Below are 15,343 nucleotides of genomic sequence, written 5' to 3'. Positions count from 1 at the left end.
GTGTATGGCTTCACATCCATCGTCCGTCAAACCATCTGTCTATCCATCCATTCAGCCATCAGACCATCCCTCTATCCATCTGTCCATCCATCCTTCCGTCCATCCATCCCTCCCTCAATCCATCCATCTATCCACCCGTCCGTCCATCCACCGGTCCGTACGTCTGCCCATATGTCCATCCATCCGTCCGTCTATCCATTGGTCCATCCATCCATTTGTCCATACCACTTGGGATAAGTCCTGAGGCAATGACATTCACAGCAGCTGCCATCGCTCACTCACCATGATCACCTCGATGGGAATGGGAGCACGGAATCTCTCCCTGAAACGGCTGCTGAGCTCTTTTGTCGGAATGAGCACACAGAGGCATATCAGGGAAATAATCAGCTCGACAATATTGGTCGCAGAGAGCGCTCCAAGTACTGATGCCAGTGTCTGAGGAGAAAGGAAATTTATTTTGGTCATTCTTTTGGCTTGTCCAATTTTGTTTTGAAAGGCAGAATCCGCTATCTTTTCATTGCCTCACACTATGCAGATTTCCTTGACTACACAAATGGAACTGGTCCCAGGCAACGACACTCCTCAGGCTTCAAGGCAGTATTGTCTGGCTTGCTGTGCCATTCTCTCCTTTATCTCCAGCTACGGAGATCGACGGAATCCAATCAAGTTATTATCCCAGCTTCCTTCCAGTGAGTAAAATGGGGGTTTTAAAAATGTCTTAATGTTTAAAAAGAAGATTCAGTGTTCTTGTCATTGTGGGGATGTGCCTGGCTCCCACTTGACCACACACATCCCAGTACTGTGTGGTTGAAATCAGGAACTCACAGTGGACAACTGCCAGTGTGATCCACCTTCTATTGCTCTGTTAGTGGTACTGAGACCTGGCATGGATTGGTATCTTTTGCTTAGCTCCTGTTAGGCTTGGCATGACCAAGTGATGTGAATGAATTTCTAGGTGCCATTAGGTGTCCTAATCTGTTCTGGGGCACTGGAGTGTAATATCGGTGCCAAGCATCTGAAAGGTGCCCACCAGCCCTTTCAGAGGAGGAAACAGAAACCATTAAATTGGCAGGACAATGAAATGAGGTGAGCCTCATGAGGTTGGTTGGACAAGGAAGAAGATAGTAGTCATACCACTGAGAATGATTTGGAGGTGCCAGTGTTGGACTGGGATGTACAACGGTTGAGTGATTTTTAACTTTGTACATACCACTTAGAACCTGACTTTACTAGCCCTCCAAAATTGGGGCAGTGCCCATGTGTGAAGTAGGCTGGCATTGCCAAATTAGTGCCTCCTCATGATAGCAGGTTCTGTTCACGTGGGCAACAGGCATAAAGAGAATGGGATGGGGAGGGAACTTGTCTGAGCAAAAGCTCTTAAAGGGTTGTTGCTCACAAGCAGAGTTCAAATTTAGCCCAAACTGTTGCCTGCTCACGTCACACTTGCTGGTGTTGTGCACAACAAAATGCAGCACTTTTTGACGAAGCATACACTTGCTGATCAGTTTTATTTCAAACAGCCTTAAATCCCAAGTCTATCTCTTCTTCATATGTGTCTTAATAATTATTCTTAATCTACATGTTTGGTTGCATGCTAACGTACCTTTGGGGCTGGTGGAGCTTGAAGCCAGACCTTCTAGCCCAGAGATAGAGGCATTACCACTGCACCACTTTGTACATGTTGATGCAATTAACTAAGTAGATCACAATGAATGAATGAATGAATTAGCTTTATTGTCACATGTACTCAAATGTGTACAGTGAAATGTTTCAGTGCCATCTTAGGTACAAAGGTAACTTGGTAAAGGTTCTTCAGTTACAGATTAGTTACAGCACAAAGCGTCACCAACATGGTGCCCATCTTAGGGACAGAGTACCCAGGTACAATCCTTAGTTACAATGTCTTTACCTTGTGACCTTTAGTTCCTGGATATTCAGCAGCCTAATAATACATATAAATAACTGGAACCATAAGGAATCATGCACTATGTACATACATCATAAATCATTAAAAAAAAGATGCGTTAGCCAAGCTGTGAAAATGCACACAAAGCACTGGGGTTGAACTTTACAGCAATAGAATTCAAAAGATGTGACATTATGCTGTCTTTCATGGAACTTTAGTTAAACAACACTCAGGATATTGTGCACAATTCCAGCCTCCACAGGACAGAGTGGAAGGAATGAGAGAAAGTGTGAATTTACAAACCTGGGAAGGTGTAGCAATCAGGGAGAGCAGGGTTTCTCTTCTGAAAATATATGTTGGCGGTGCTGGAGGTGGAGGGAGACTGACCTAAGGAAGGTCTTTAAAATGATTAAAGGATTTAATAGCATAGATGTTGAGAAATCCAGAGACCCAGGTAATGTCCTGGGAAACCCAGTTCATGGCAGATGGGGGAGGGGGCTGCGGAATAAAATCTGGAATTAAGAGTGTAATGGCGACCACGAATCTGTTGTCAATTGGAGGAAAATCCCATATTGTCCTTACCATCCTTACCTGGTCTGGCCCACGTGTGACTCCAGACCCACAGCAATGTGGTCGACTCTTAGCTGCCCTCTGGGCAATTAGAGATGGGAATGAATCCTGGCCTAGCCAGCAATGCCTTCATCCCATGAATGAATGATAAAAATGGGCTGGATTTTCATTGTCATGCCAATCTCCAACACCATGTGATCACTGATGAAGTTCAATGCAAGCAAGTGTGAGATTATCCATTTTAGGCACTTTCTAGATGGTACTGAAATGTTCTTACACAGACTGGGACTGAAGACTGGTTAGCTGTTTCCTAAAACAGTCCTTTCTATCCTGCACGGGGGAGCTTATCTCAATGAAGTCTGATAATTCTTTCAAGTAAGAACCCTGTTATGGAACAGACCAGGCCCCCTCAAAATATTTAAGAAGGTAGCCTAGACCCTAACCTTTCTCTTATTTTAAAGGTAGATGTGAAGTACTGTGTTCCAGTTGCAATTCGATTGGTCAAATTACTCAACGTTAGCGGATGGCTCACTGGTTAGCACTGCTGCCTCACAACACCAGGTACCTGGGTTCGATTCCATCCTCAAGCGGATGTCTGTGTAGAGTTTGCACGTTCTCTGTGTGGGTTTCTACCGGGTGTTCTGCTTTCCTCCCACAGTCCAAAGATGTGTAATTTAAATGAATTAGCCATGCTAAATTACCCATCGTGTTCAGGGATGTGGAGGTTAGGTGGGTTAACCATGGGAAAATGTAGGGTTATAGGGTAGGGGGGTGGGTCTGGGTGGAATGCACTTCAGAGGGTTGCTGTGGACTTATTGGACCAAATGGCCTGTGGGGATTCTTCCTCTTCATCTTCCATAAACTCAATTTATTTAAACACTATAGGTACAATACAACCAAAGAAAGAAGAACTTTGAATAACTTAACTGTATTGGAAAACTTAACCAAATAATAGATACAGTAACTATTAATAATTAACATGTCCGATATAGTAGTATCTCACAAACACACCCATTGGCAAAAAGGGCAAATTCAGAACAATAGATTGCCTCACAGGTAACCCAACAGCAGAGAGAACCCCCGGCTTCTAACTGTAACCAAGAGAGGGAAAAGTTAGCTTCTACTTTGACAAAACCCCATCAGCTTCTGCTGAGCATAAAAGAAAACCAGAAATCCTGGTCTGAGAGAGCTGGCCACACCCAGCCACTCTGCTTCTATTGGTTGAACTTTAAAAAAAACCCCAGGGCCTCATAAGCTGTTGACTTTACTGGCTTTCCAAGTCGTCAGCTCGGTACCTCTGACTGAAAGCCTCTCTTTTAAAATTAAACAGGACAAAATAATCCCTTAAAGCCATAGCATTGTCACACCACAAGGTTGGCCAAGCGAATGAGGATAAGTGCCCGACACACCGGTCCTTTAAACACAAATGCCAACCTTAAAGATGGTGAAAGGTCCAGCAAAGCGCGGAAGCTGTAGTCCAAGCATGGTGTTGAGCTGGGAGATGGTGACGTGGAATGCAGTGCCACTGGTAAATGCCTTCACGATTGGGTCAGACAAGTAGGTGGAAAGGAATCCGAGCTGCAGGACAAACATACAGATCTGGAAGAGGAAGGGAAAAGCTTGAACAAAAGTGAACCTGAGACCAGGAGTGTGAATGCACTGATTCATGATGAAAGCTCCTGGCTTAAATATATGCACAGTTGAGGAAGAAAGTTTCTCCCCTTTCTCTATCACTGGCAAGGCCAACATTTATTGCCCATCCTTTGATCTGAATGGCTTGTGAGCCATTTCCACGTCAACCTGTGAGTCTGGAGTCACACGTAGGCCCAAACTAGGTAAGGGCAACAGATTATGGCATTTATTTTGAGAGGTCTGGAATATAAAAGCAGCGATGTACTTCTGAAGCTCTATAAGGTTCTGGTCAGACCACATTTGGAGTATTGTGTGCAGGTGTGGGCCCCCATATCTCAGGAAGGATGTACTGGCCCTAGAGTGTGTTCAGAGGAAGTTCATAAGAATGGTCCCAGAAATGAAAAGCTTAACATTGAGGATGCTGGGTCTATACCCGATGGAGTTTAGAAGGATGGGGGGGTGGGGGGATCTAACTGAAACTTACAGAATACTGAATGGCCTGGACAGAGTGGATGTTGGGAAGATGTTTCCATTGGTAGGAGAGGCTAGGACCCAAGGGCACAGCCTTAGAGTAAAGGGAAGACCTTTTAGATGGAGATAAGGAGAAACTTCTTCAACCAGAGAGTGGGGAATCTATGGAGTTCATTGCCACAGAAGGCTGTGGGGCCGGGTCATTGAGTAGATTTGAGACTGAGATTGATAGGTTCTTGAGTATCAAGGGGATTAAGGGTCACAGGGAGAAAGCGGGAGAATGGGGTTGAGAAACTTATCAACCATGATTGAATGGCGGAGCAGACTTGATGGGCTGAATGGACTAATTTCTGCTCCTATGTCTTATGGTCTTATTTCTTTCCCTAAAGACATGAGTGAACCAGATATGGTTTTCATAACAATCAACAATGGTGTCATGGTCACCATTAATGAGACCAATGTTTTTTCCCCCACATTAATTAGCTGAATTAAAATTGACCCAAATGGATTTGAACCCATGACTTGAGACCATTAGCCTAGGACTGAATGGGTGGTTAAGAGTCAGTCACATTGGCTGTAGGTCTGGAATCACGTGTCAGCCCAGACCAGGTAAGGACAGCAGAATTCCCTCCCTAAAAGGGCATTAGCAAACCAGAAGGGTTTTTATAACTGTCAGTTATAGTTGCCATGGTTACCATTACGACTGTGTTCTGAGTATTAGCCTGGGCGTTTCTGAACTCCTAGTCCAGTAGCAATTCAATTAGGCTGCTATATATTTTAAAGGGGGGTCTCGTCTTTATTTAGCCAACTGGATTTCTCAACACAGAAGCCATTCTGCGATAGGTTACTGGATTGTGGGTATCACAAAGTGATAGTGGGTGCTGATGATGCTGATCTCCTGCATGCTCCTTGATTTGAGTTGCCCAATCGAAGCCAGGCTGACTCTCAGCACGACGTTAGGCTGACCTTCACTAAGATAGGGGAAATACCATTGGCAGGCTCTCTGAAGACTGGATGGTCAAAGGTTGACTTTGGCGGAGGACCGGGGATAGCTTGCTTGCTGCGCTTCCAACAAAACAAATGCAGAACATGAGGGCAGAGAGAGAAAAAAAATCACACTTTAATAATATGTTATCACTCAAATACTTTTTGCTGTGCCTCGCGAGAAATGAATTGAACAGAGGTCCGTAAAGTTTCACAGGAGTTTCTCCAGACTCCTGATGTGGCTCGGAAGAAAATCAAAAAAAAAAATCCCAAGAGAACTTTAGGCCTGGAATCCTAGCAGGGTCTAGATTGTCCCTTCCTCGTGTGATGCATTCTGGGTAAGACCACAGAGGCCATTGGGCAGCTTTCCTCAAATTTGTCAAATTTCCACAGAATAAAATCCAAGCGTAAAAATTTGGTGGGAATGATCATACTGAGATTGTTAGGAAAATGAGACAATCCTTTTAAAGTGAAAGCAGAAATAAATAGAGGCACCAGGGCTCCCCACCACATTATTCTGACATTGTTTGACCTCACTCTGTACGGAACATGGAGGGATTGCTGGAGCCTGGCAAACGAAAGCCCCATGACACTCAGCACCTTGTGGAGACAATGGCAGACGCAGTGATGGAAGGGAGACTGAAAGAAAATGAAAGGTTGCAGCAATTACCATCATAAGTCCCGAGAGAAAGGCCACTGCTGAAGCGACAGATATCCTTTGCTTCTCCAACTCTGGATCTTCCAGGCTTGTGACGTTCCATCGGTGTGGTACCAAGCGTTCGACAATAGAGCCAGTCATCAAGCTAATCCCAGCAAAAGTACCTTGCAAGAAGAGAACTTATGTTTAACAGTCAAGCGTGGTGGCTTCTGTGCAGTACAAAGAGAGCTAACCCAATACTCACTCTGCCCTCCAAATCAAATTCGGCTTTTCTTCTCTCCAAATGGCTCAATCAATCAGAGAAACAGAAGATAGGAGCCGGAGCAGGCCACTTGGCCCTACAAGCCTGTTCTGCCATGCAATATGATCATAGCTGGTCATCCAACTCAGGCCCATTCCTGCTTTGATGCATTTAGAACTGTATTAAACTCCTTGAAAGCATTCAACGGTTTGGGCCCAACTGCTTTCCATGGCAGAGAATTCCATAGACTCCCCAATCTCTGGGTGAAGATTTTTTAAAAATGTATTCATAGGGCCAGGACATTGCTGGTTGGGCAGCATTTACTGCCCATCCCTAGTTGCCCCCTTGAGAAGGTGGGGGTGAGCTGCCTTCTTCACCTGCTGCAGCCTAGATGCTGTGGTTTGACCCACAATGCCCTGAGGGAGGGAATTCCAGGAATTTGACCCAATGATAGTAAAGGAAGAGCAATATATTTCCAAGTCAGGATGGTGAGGGGCTCGGAGGGGAACTTGCAGGGACTGGTGTTCCCATGTATCTGCTGCCCTTGTCCTTCTAGATGGAAGTGGTCGTGTGTTTGGAAGGTGCTGTCTGAGGATCTTTCTGCAGTGAATCTTGTAGATGGTACACACTGCTGCCAATGAGCGTCGGTGGGGGGAGGGAGTGGATGTTTGTGGATGTGGTGCCAATCAAGCGGCTGCTTTTTCCTGGATGGTGTCGAGCTTCTTGAGTGTTGTTGGAGCTGCTCCCATCCAGGGGCAAGTGGGGAGTATTCCATCACACTCCTGACTTGTTCCTTGTAGATGGTGGGACAGGCTTTGGGGAGTCAGGAAGTGAGTTACTCGTCACATTATTCCTAGCTCCTGACCAGCTCACGTAACCATTGTGTGTATGTAGCAAGTCCAGTTGAATTTCTGATTAACCTCAGGTTGGTTCCCTCACCATCTTCTGCAGACCCAGTTTGGCAGCTATGTCCTACGTCCTCACCTGAGTGCTTTCACCCATGCGAGAAGGATGGGGAGAGATTGGGTCATGCTATCTTGTCTAACTCAGCAGCAGACTCTTCATTTATTCATTCATGGGATGTGGGCATCACTGGTTATGCCAGCATTTATTGCCCATTTCCAGATGCCCTTAAGAAGGCCATTCCTTCTGCAAGCCATCCATTACAGGTGCACCTGCTGTGCCCATGGTTGGGATAATCAAGTGGCTTGCTGAGCTGTTTCAGGGGGCAGTTAAGGATCTGCCACATTGGCGGTGGATCTGGAGACACCAGACCGAGTAAGGATGGCAGATTTCCTTCCCTAAAGGAAGAAATGCTCTTCAGGGCATGACCCAACCATTTACAACAGGAATCATGATCACTGAGATTAACTTTCAGGAATGGATTTGCCATGCTGGGATTGAAAGCCCTGGGTCTCTGGATAACTAGTCTAGTGGATTTGGCACAACACTGCCACCTCCCTGCTGAGTCCTCAGAGGTGCCTTCTTTGGCATGAGATTTGAGGGTGACTTGTTCAGGTCAGGGTGACAGGAGAATAGAGTAGCCCTCCCCAGTATTCTAGCCTCAATCAACATAAACCAAATCAGTTTGATTGGTCATGCACCTCATCCTTGCATTGCCAATATAATTGTGAGACTGTCTCCTCTCTTAGCATCGGGATTGTCAGCAGAACAGATCCCGTCTTTGCCAAGGGTCTGATTTATGTTTTCACTCATTTGGCACCTTGAATTATGAAGCAAATGTTTATTTTATCTGCGGAATCCCTATTGGGTGCTTGTTAATTCTGAGGTTAATTCACAATAGACTCACTTACTAGCAAATGCACAAATTATTGGAAGAGGCACAAACACAGGGTGTTTTTTGATGTAAAAGGTGGCCAACTGAGCAAGGACAAACATCTAGTAAATTCGTCTCTGATTCCCTCAGGCAATCAAACCAAGCCCTGGTCGCCATATTAATTGCAGCCCCTATGTCCCAATTATTTCACCTCGTGCAGCTCTGAGGTACCCCGGATTATAATAATGGCCACTCTAGCAAAGGATTTTATTGATGCACCACAGAAAGCATCCTATCTGGATGCATCACAGCTTGGTACAGTAACTGCTCTGCCCAGGACTGTAACAAACTACAGGGAGCTGTGAACACAGCCCAGTCCCTCACACAACCCAACCTTCCATCCACTGACTCCGTCTACACTTCCCACTGCCTCGGGAAGGCAGCAACATCATCAAAGGCCCCTCCCACCCCGGGTACACTGTCTTCCAACCTCTTCCATCAGGCAGAAGACACAAAAGGTTTGAAAACACGTACAACTAGATTCAAGAACAGCTTCTTCCCTGCTGTTATCAGGCTGCGAAATGGACCTCTCCTGTATTAGAGTTGATCTTTCTCTGCCCCTTCTCTGTAGCTGTAACACTGTATTACGCATTCTGTTCTAGTACCCTGATGGACTGATGTAAGGAATGGTTAGTCTGGATAGCACACAAACCAATACTTTTCACTGTATCTCGGCACATGTGACAATAATGAATCAAATCAGATCAGATCAAATGAGTATAGCAGCATTCCTGACCACTATGTGTAATCTGGGGAGGAAGACCATACCTGTGGACACATGTCGTCCAGTTCCAAAAAAGATGTACAGCATAACAGGGAAGAACGAGGTGTAGAGTCCATAAATTGGGGCCACAGACGTCAGCAGAGCAAAAGCCATCCCTGGTGAGAGAAAAAAAGGTTTCAAACAAAACGCACAATTATAGCACGTCAACTAGCCAGGAGGAGGGTTGGTGGAGAAGACGAGTCCCAGTGAATTGAACATTCGTCCTACGCCTCTGAGACCTGACATTAGAGTCTAGCCTGGAACCGGGGAAAGAATATCCTATGGAGTATTGGTCAGATGAGGCCAATGACACATTGTGTAGTCGCTCCCGTGCTATAGACAGGGTCTTTGCTGCAGAAATGGGTTTTTTCCAACTCTGGGACTTCAGGTCAAAGCAACAAAATTCCCTTTACTGTTCTGGTAAAGGGATCCTGCTTAGGGAGCTGCAAAGATGTCAGATGCAGGAAATGGATCACTGACCGTCGATAAAGGCAACAGTGATCATAATCTTGTCGGCGGTATTTCCAATAAGGAAACATCTTCGCCTCAGAGTGATCCTTGCCAGATGTCACATGAAAATGGATGGATCAGAGTGCACGGGAAATGGGAGGACCAGGTGAATAGACCCATCTCTTTGTTTCCCAAAGGAGCATTCATCACTCCTTCCAAGGCTGGAGCTGAGGGGTCAGTGTAGACGGAGCATTACTCTGGATTTGTTGCTGCTGAGCAGCAGCATTAAGGGTCGGACCGCTCTATTCCAGCTCTGGGCACTGTCAGAAGGATTACAAAGCAGTGCAGGAGAGGGCTATGAGGAAGTTCACTTAGTAAGATGCATTGGAGACGTTGGGACTCCTTTCATTAGTGAAAAGAAAATTGAGAGGAGATTTGGTCAAGGTGTTCAAGATCTGGGGGCTAGAGAATAGACAGGGAGAAACTGCTTACTTGGAGGAAGGATGAAGATTGGGATGATATAATTTATCAAAATTTATTCAAGAAGCAAAAGGGATATGAGGAAAAACCATTTCCCACAGAGCATGGTGAGGGTCTGGAATACACTGCCTCTGAGTGAGCTAGAGGCAGGGTTGAATCAATGCTATGGTGAGGGAATTAGATGTTAATTTGAAAAGGAAGATTGTGTAAGGCTATGGGGAGTGCCCAGGAGGTTGGCACTACATTGGCAAGCTAGCATGAACACAATAGGATAAATGGCCTCCTTCAATGATTCTGAGATTGCACTAATGCTACTCAACATGAATGAACCGAAACAAGATAAGCACATGGATGATGATGGGATAGTGTAGGGGGATGGGCTTAGATTAGTTCACAGGTCGGCGCAACATCGAGGGCCGAAGGGCCTGTTCTGCGTTGTATTGTTCTATGTTCTATGTAAGATCAGTTCTCAATGAATTTGAATCTGCCCACAGAGAGATGTGTGATTAGCTTGCTTTTTGGTAAATCAAATGAAGGAAGAAATCTGAGGTTAACGATTTGAGGGTCAGAAAATCTGCTTCACTCTTCAAGGCTGAGGAGATTGCGGAATATTCGCTATGTAGAGAGGGCGGTGAGGATATCCTCTCCCTTTATTAATCTCCTCTTTCTGCTGCAACCAGCTAGACCTCTACAATTGCATCTGATTACATTTTAATGCAAAGATTTTTCAATTGAACTTTTCCTGTAATAAACACACTCTGTAATCCAGCTGCAGGAATCCTGTTGTACCTTGTAAAATAGCAGTCATCAACTTGCTGAACAGAATCCACTCCCTTCAGCACGGTGCCTGATCTAGAGATTGTGTGCCAACTTACTTTGGCATCACTGCCTGCCCTGCAAGCTCCAACAGCAGGAACGTTCCAGCATCAGCAATGGAGAGAGAGACCAATGCTCCTAAATTAGCCTCCGGTTCATTCGAAAGTGAGACAAACTACCCCGGCCATTTTTTTTTAATTCATTGACGGGATGTGGGCATTGCTGGGTAGGTCAGTATTTATTGCCCATCCCTAATTATCCAGAGGGCAGTTAAGATGGAGGACAGACCAGGTAAGGATGGCAGTTTCTTTCCCTAACAGGCATTAGAATTTGATTTTATGGTTATGTGTCTTCAAGTAGAGGAGTACAACGTAAAGTTTACAGAGTCGCCCCTCATGATGCCATCTTTGGTACAAAGTATCTAGGTATAAATCGTGGATACAGAATAAGAAACAAAGAAAAAAAATCACCTCACAATAATTCATAGCACAAGTTAGAGAATAAGAAATAAAGTGAAAAGGATAAACATTCTGTTTGTGAACCAGATGGCGGTTTTTCTCCCAACAATCAACGATAGACCATCATTAGACTCTTAATTCCAGATTGTTTTTATTCTTTCACTGTTGCCAGTCTATATCCTGGAATTCCTGACGCAACAATATCACGGGGTGGGGGGGGGGGGGTACCACACACAGAAAGTTTGCAACGATTGAAGGAAACAGTCCGGTGCCACCTTGTCAGGGCAACTTGAAATGGGCAGTAAATGTGGCCTTGCCAGTGTCACCAGCAAATTATTGTTCCAGCATGAGGCTGACAACAGGAAATGTTTTCAGAACCTATTCAATAGCCCACTGGAATAAAACAAAGAACTGCGGATGCGGGAAATCTGAAACAAACGCAGAAATTGCTGGAGAAACTCAGCAGATCTGGCAGCATCTCTGGAAAGAAAAACAGAGTTTGAATTTTGGAGCTCTTTTCTGAAGAAGGGACACTCGAAACGTTTCTCTGTTCCTCTCTGCACGGATGCTGCCAGACCTGTTGAGTCTCTCCTGCATTTAGAGTTGGTGTTGAACGAGTATGCAAGAGTTAGACATGAAACCTCACCATGTTTGTTAACTCCTGACAGGCAGACTGAAGAGATCTGATTTTGCTGCCACAGGTAATCTTCAAGACTGATTCTGTCATGGGAAGGTCGACATTCGGTGTATTCACGAAAAAAAAGAGCAGTGATGCAGGAGGTTTCAGATGGCAAATTGAGAGTGGAAGTTAGCTCGATAACCTAATACTGATGAGTGCTGAAAATGTGTTGCTGGAAAAGCGCAGCAGGTCAGGCAGCATCCAAGGAACAGGAGAATCGACGTTTCGGGCATAAGCCCTTCTTCAGGAATCTGAAGAAGGGCTTATGCCTGAAACGTCGATTCTCCTGCTCCTTGGATGCTGCCTGACCTGCTGCGCTTTTCCAGCAACACATTTTCAGCTCTGATCTCCAGCATCTGCAGTCCTCACCTTCTCCCCTAATACTGATGAGTGACAATAGTGGAGTCAGATATGCTTTCCACAATGTCTTGGATTTTAGAAAAGAGGCATGGAGCTACGTGTAGTGTCAGTCAGAGCAGGTCACAAGTGTCTATTATGAACATGCAAAGAAGACTCGTCCATTGACAACTCTGAGTCATTCCTCTGCATGTGTTGGCTGCCATTTCATTTCTCAAACAATAATGTTTTCATCCATACTTGCATCAACTGTTACAAATTGTTACCAACTGAGAATCAAAAACCTAACATGCCAGGATCGAGAATGTAACAAGCAACCATTCCCGATAAGAAAACGATCAACAACGAGAAGGCACAGAGTTAAAGATGGTGGAACAATGCAGTTAGGATCTGGAATGTACTGTCTGAGAGTGTGGGAGGAGGCAGGTTCACTCGAGGGGTTAGGGTCTGGAATGTACTGTCTGAGAGTGTGGGGGTGAGGTGGGTTCACTCGAGGGGTTAGGGTCTGGAATGTACTGTCTGAGAATGTGGGGGGGAGGGAGGTTCACTCAAGGGGTTAGGGTCTGGGATGTACTGTCTCAGAGTGTAGGGGTGAGGTGGGTTCACTCGAGGGGTTAGGGTCTGGGATGTACTGTCTGAGAGTGTGGGGGGAGCCAGGTTCACTCGAGGGGTTAGGGTCTGGAATGTACTGTCTCAGAGTGTGGGGGGAGGCAGGTTCACTCGCGGGGTTAGGGTCTGGAATGTACTGTCTGAGAGTGTGGGAGGAGGCAGGTTCACTCGAGGGGTTAGGGTCTGGAATGTACTGTCTGAGAGTGTGAGGGAGGCAGGTTCACTCGAGGGGTTCGGGTCTGGAATGTACTGTCTGAGAGTGTGGGGGTGAGGCGGGATCACTCGAGGGGTTAGGGTCTGGAATGACCTGTCTGAGATTGTGGGGGGAGGCAGTTCATTCAAGGGGTTAGGGTCTAGAATGTACTGTCTGAGAGTGTGGCAGGGAGGGAGATTCACTCAAGGGGTTCGGGTCTGGAATGTACTGCCTTAGAGTGTGGGGGGCGGCAGAGTCACTCGAAGGGTTAGGGTCTGGAATGTACTGGCTGAGGGTGTGGGGAGAGGCAGGGTCACTCGAGGATTTAGGGTCTGGAATGTACTGTCTGAGAGAGTGGGCGAAGGCAGGTTCACTCGAGGGGTTAGGGTCTGGAATGTCCTGTCTGAGATTGTGGGGGGAGGCAGTTCATTCAAGGGGTTAGGGTCTGGGATGTACTGTCTGAGAGTGTGGCAGGGAGGGAGATTCACTCGAGGGTTTAGCGTCTGGAATGTAATGTCTGAGAGAGTGGGGAGAGGCAGGTTCACTCGAGGGGTTAGGGTCTGGAATGTACTGTCTGAGAGTATGGGGGGAGGACAGGTCACTCGAGGGGTTAGGGTCTGGAATGTACTGCCTGAGAGTGTGGGGGGGAGGGAGGTTCACTCAAGGGGTAAGGGTATGGAAGTACTGCCTTACAGTGTGGAGGGCGGCAGAGTCACCCAAGGGGTTAGGGTCTAGAATGTACTGTCTGAGAGTGTGGCAGGGAGGGAGATTCACTCGAGGGTTTAGCGTCTGAAATGTAACGTCTGAGAGAGTGGGGGGAGGCAGGTTCACTCGAGGGGTTAGGGTCTGGAATGTACTGCCTGAGTGTGTGAGGAGGGAGGGTCACCCGAGGGGGGTTGGGGTGGGGTCGAGGGGTTAGGGTCTGGAATGTACTGTCTTAGAGTATGTGGGGAGGACGGGTCACTCGAGGGGTTAGGGTCTGGAATGTACTGTCTGAGAATGTGGGGGTAGGCAGGTTCACTCGAGGGGTTTGGGTCTGGAATGTACTGTCTGAGAGTGTGGGGGGAGGCAGGTTCACTCGAGGAGTTTGGGTCTGGAATGTACTATCTGAGAGTGTGGGGGTGAGGCGGGTTCACCCGAGGGGTTAGGGCCTGGAATGTACTGTCAGAGAATGTGGGGGTGAGGCGGGTTCACTCGAGGGGTTAGGGTCTGGAATGTACTGCCTTAGAGTGTGGGGGGAGGCAGAGTCACTCGAGGGGTTAGAGTCTGGAATGTACTGTCGGAGAGAGTGTGGGGGAGACAGGTTCACTCGAGGGCTTAGGGTCTGGAATGTACTGTCTGAGAGTGTGGGAGAGACAGGTTCACTCGAGGGGTTAGGGTCTGGAATGTACTGTCTGAGAGTGTGGGGGTGAGGGAGGTTCACTCGAGGGCTTAGGGTCTGGAATGTACTGTCTGAGAGTGTGGGAGAGACAGGTTCACTCGAGGGGTTAGGGTCTGGAATGTACTGACTGAGAGTGTGGGGGTGAGGCAGGTTCACTTGAGGGGTTAGGGTCTGGAATGTACTGCCTGAGAGTGTGGGGAGAGGCAGGTTCACTCGAGGGGTTAGGGTCTGCAATGTGCTGTCTGAGAGTGTGTGGGGAGGCAGGGTCACTCGAGGGGTTAGGGTCTGGAATGTACTGTCTGAGAGTGTGGGGGGGAGGCAGGTTCACTCGAGGGGTTAGGGTCTGGAAGTACTGCCTTACAGTGTGGGGGGAGGCAGAGTCACTCGAAGGGTTAGGGTCTGGAATGTACTGTCGGGGAGTGTGGGGGGAGGCAGGTTCACTCGAGGGTTTAGGGTCTGGAATGTACTCTCTGAGAGTTTGGAGGGAGCCAGGTTCACTCGAGGGTTTAGGGTCTGGAATGTACTGCCTGAGAGTGTGGGGAGAGGCAGATTCACTCGAGGGGTTAGGATCTGGAATGTACTGTCTGAGAGTATGGGGGGTGAGGATGGGTCACTCGAGGGGTTAGGGTCTGGAATGTACTGTCTGAGAGTGTGGAGGGAGGGAGGTTCACTCAAGCGGTTAGGGTCTGGAATGTACTATCTGAGCGAGTTGGCGGTGCCAGGGTCACTCGAGGGGTTAGGGTCTGGAATGTACTGTCTGAGGGTGTGGGGAGAGGCGGGTTCACTCGAGGGGTTAGGGTCTGGGGTGTGCTGTCTGAGAGTGTGGGGGGGAGGGAGGTTCACCCGAGGTGTTAGGGT

General features: G+C 47.1%; 1 protein-coding gene across 2 annotated transcripts in view; it reads right to left on the bottom strand.

Moving 5' to 3' along the window:
- The window catches only part of slc26a10 (solute carrier family 26 member 10), a 72,514-nt gene that overhangs the window by 53,685 nt on the left and 3,486 nt on the right, over positions 1–15,343 (bottom strand). For both annotated transcript variants that reach the window (XM_043682076.1, XM_043682077.1), the window contains exons 2-5: positions 9,068–9,178; positions 6,234–6,385; positions 3,911–4,075; positions 283–435 (exon numbers count right to left, since the gene is read on the bottom strand). In XM_043682076.1, coding sequence (XP_043538011.1) covers positions 283–435; positions 3,911–4,075; positions 6,234–6,385; positions 9,068–9,178 — 581 coding nt within the window. The remainder of the gene's footprint in view (positions 1–282; positions 436–3,910; positions 4,076–6,233; positions 6,386–9,067; positions 9,179–15,343) is intronic.

Source organism: Chiloscyllium plagiosum, chromosome 43, assembly GCF_004010195.1.
Source record: "Chiloscyllium plagiosum isolate BGI_BamShark_2017 chromosome 43, ASM401019v2, whole genome shotgun sequence".
In the NCBI taxonomy this organism is placed as follows: domain Eukaryota; kingdom Metazoa; phylum Chordata; class Chondrichthyes; order Orectolobiformes; family Hemiscylliidae; genus Chiloscyllium; species Chiloscyllium plagiosum.
The sequence above is the reverse complement of the archived record's forward strand: the minus strand, read 5'-3'. Positions and strand labels throughout refer to the sequence as shown.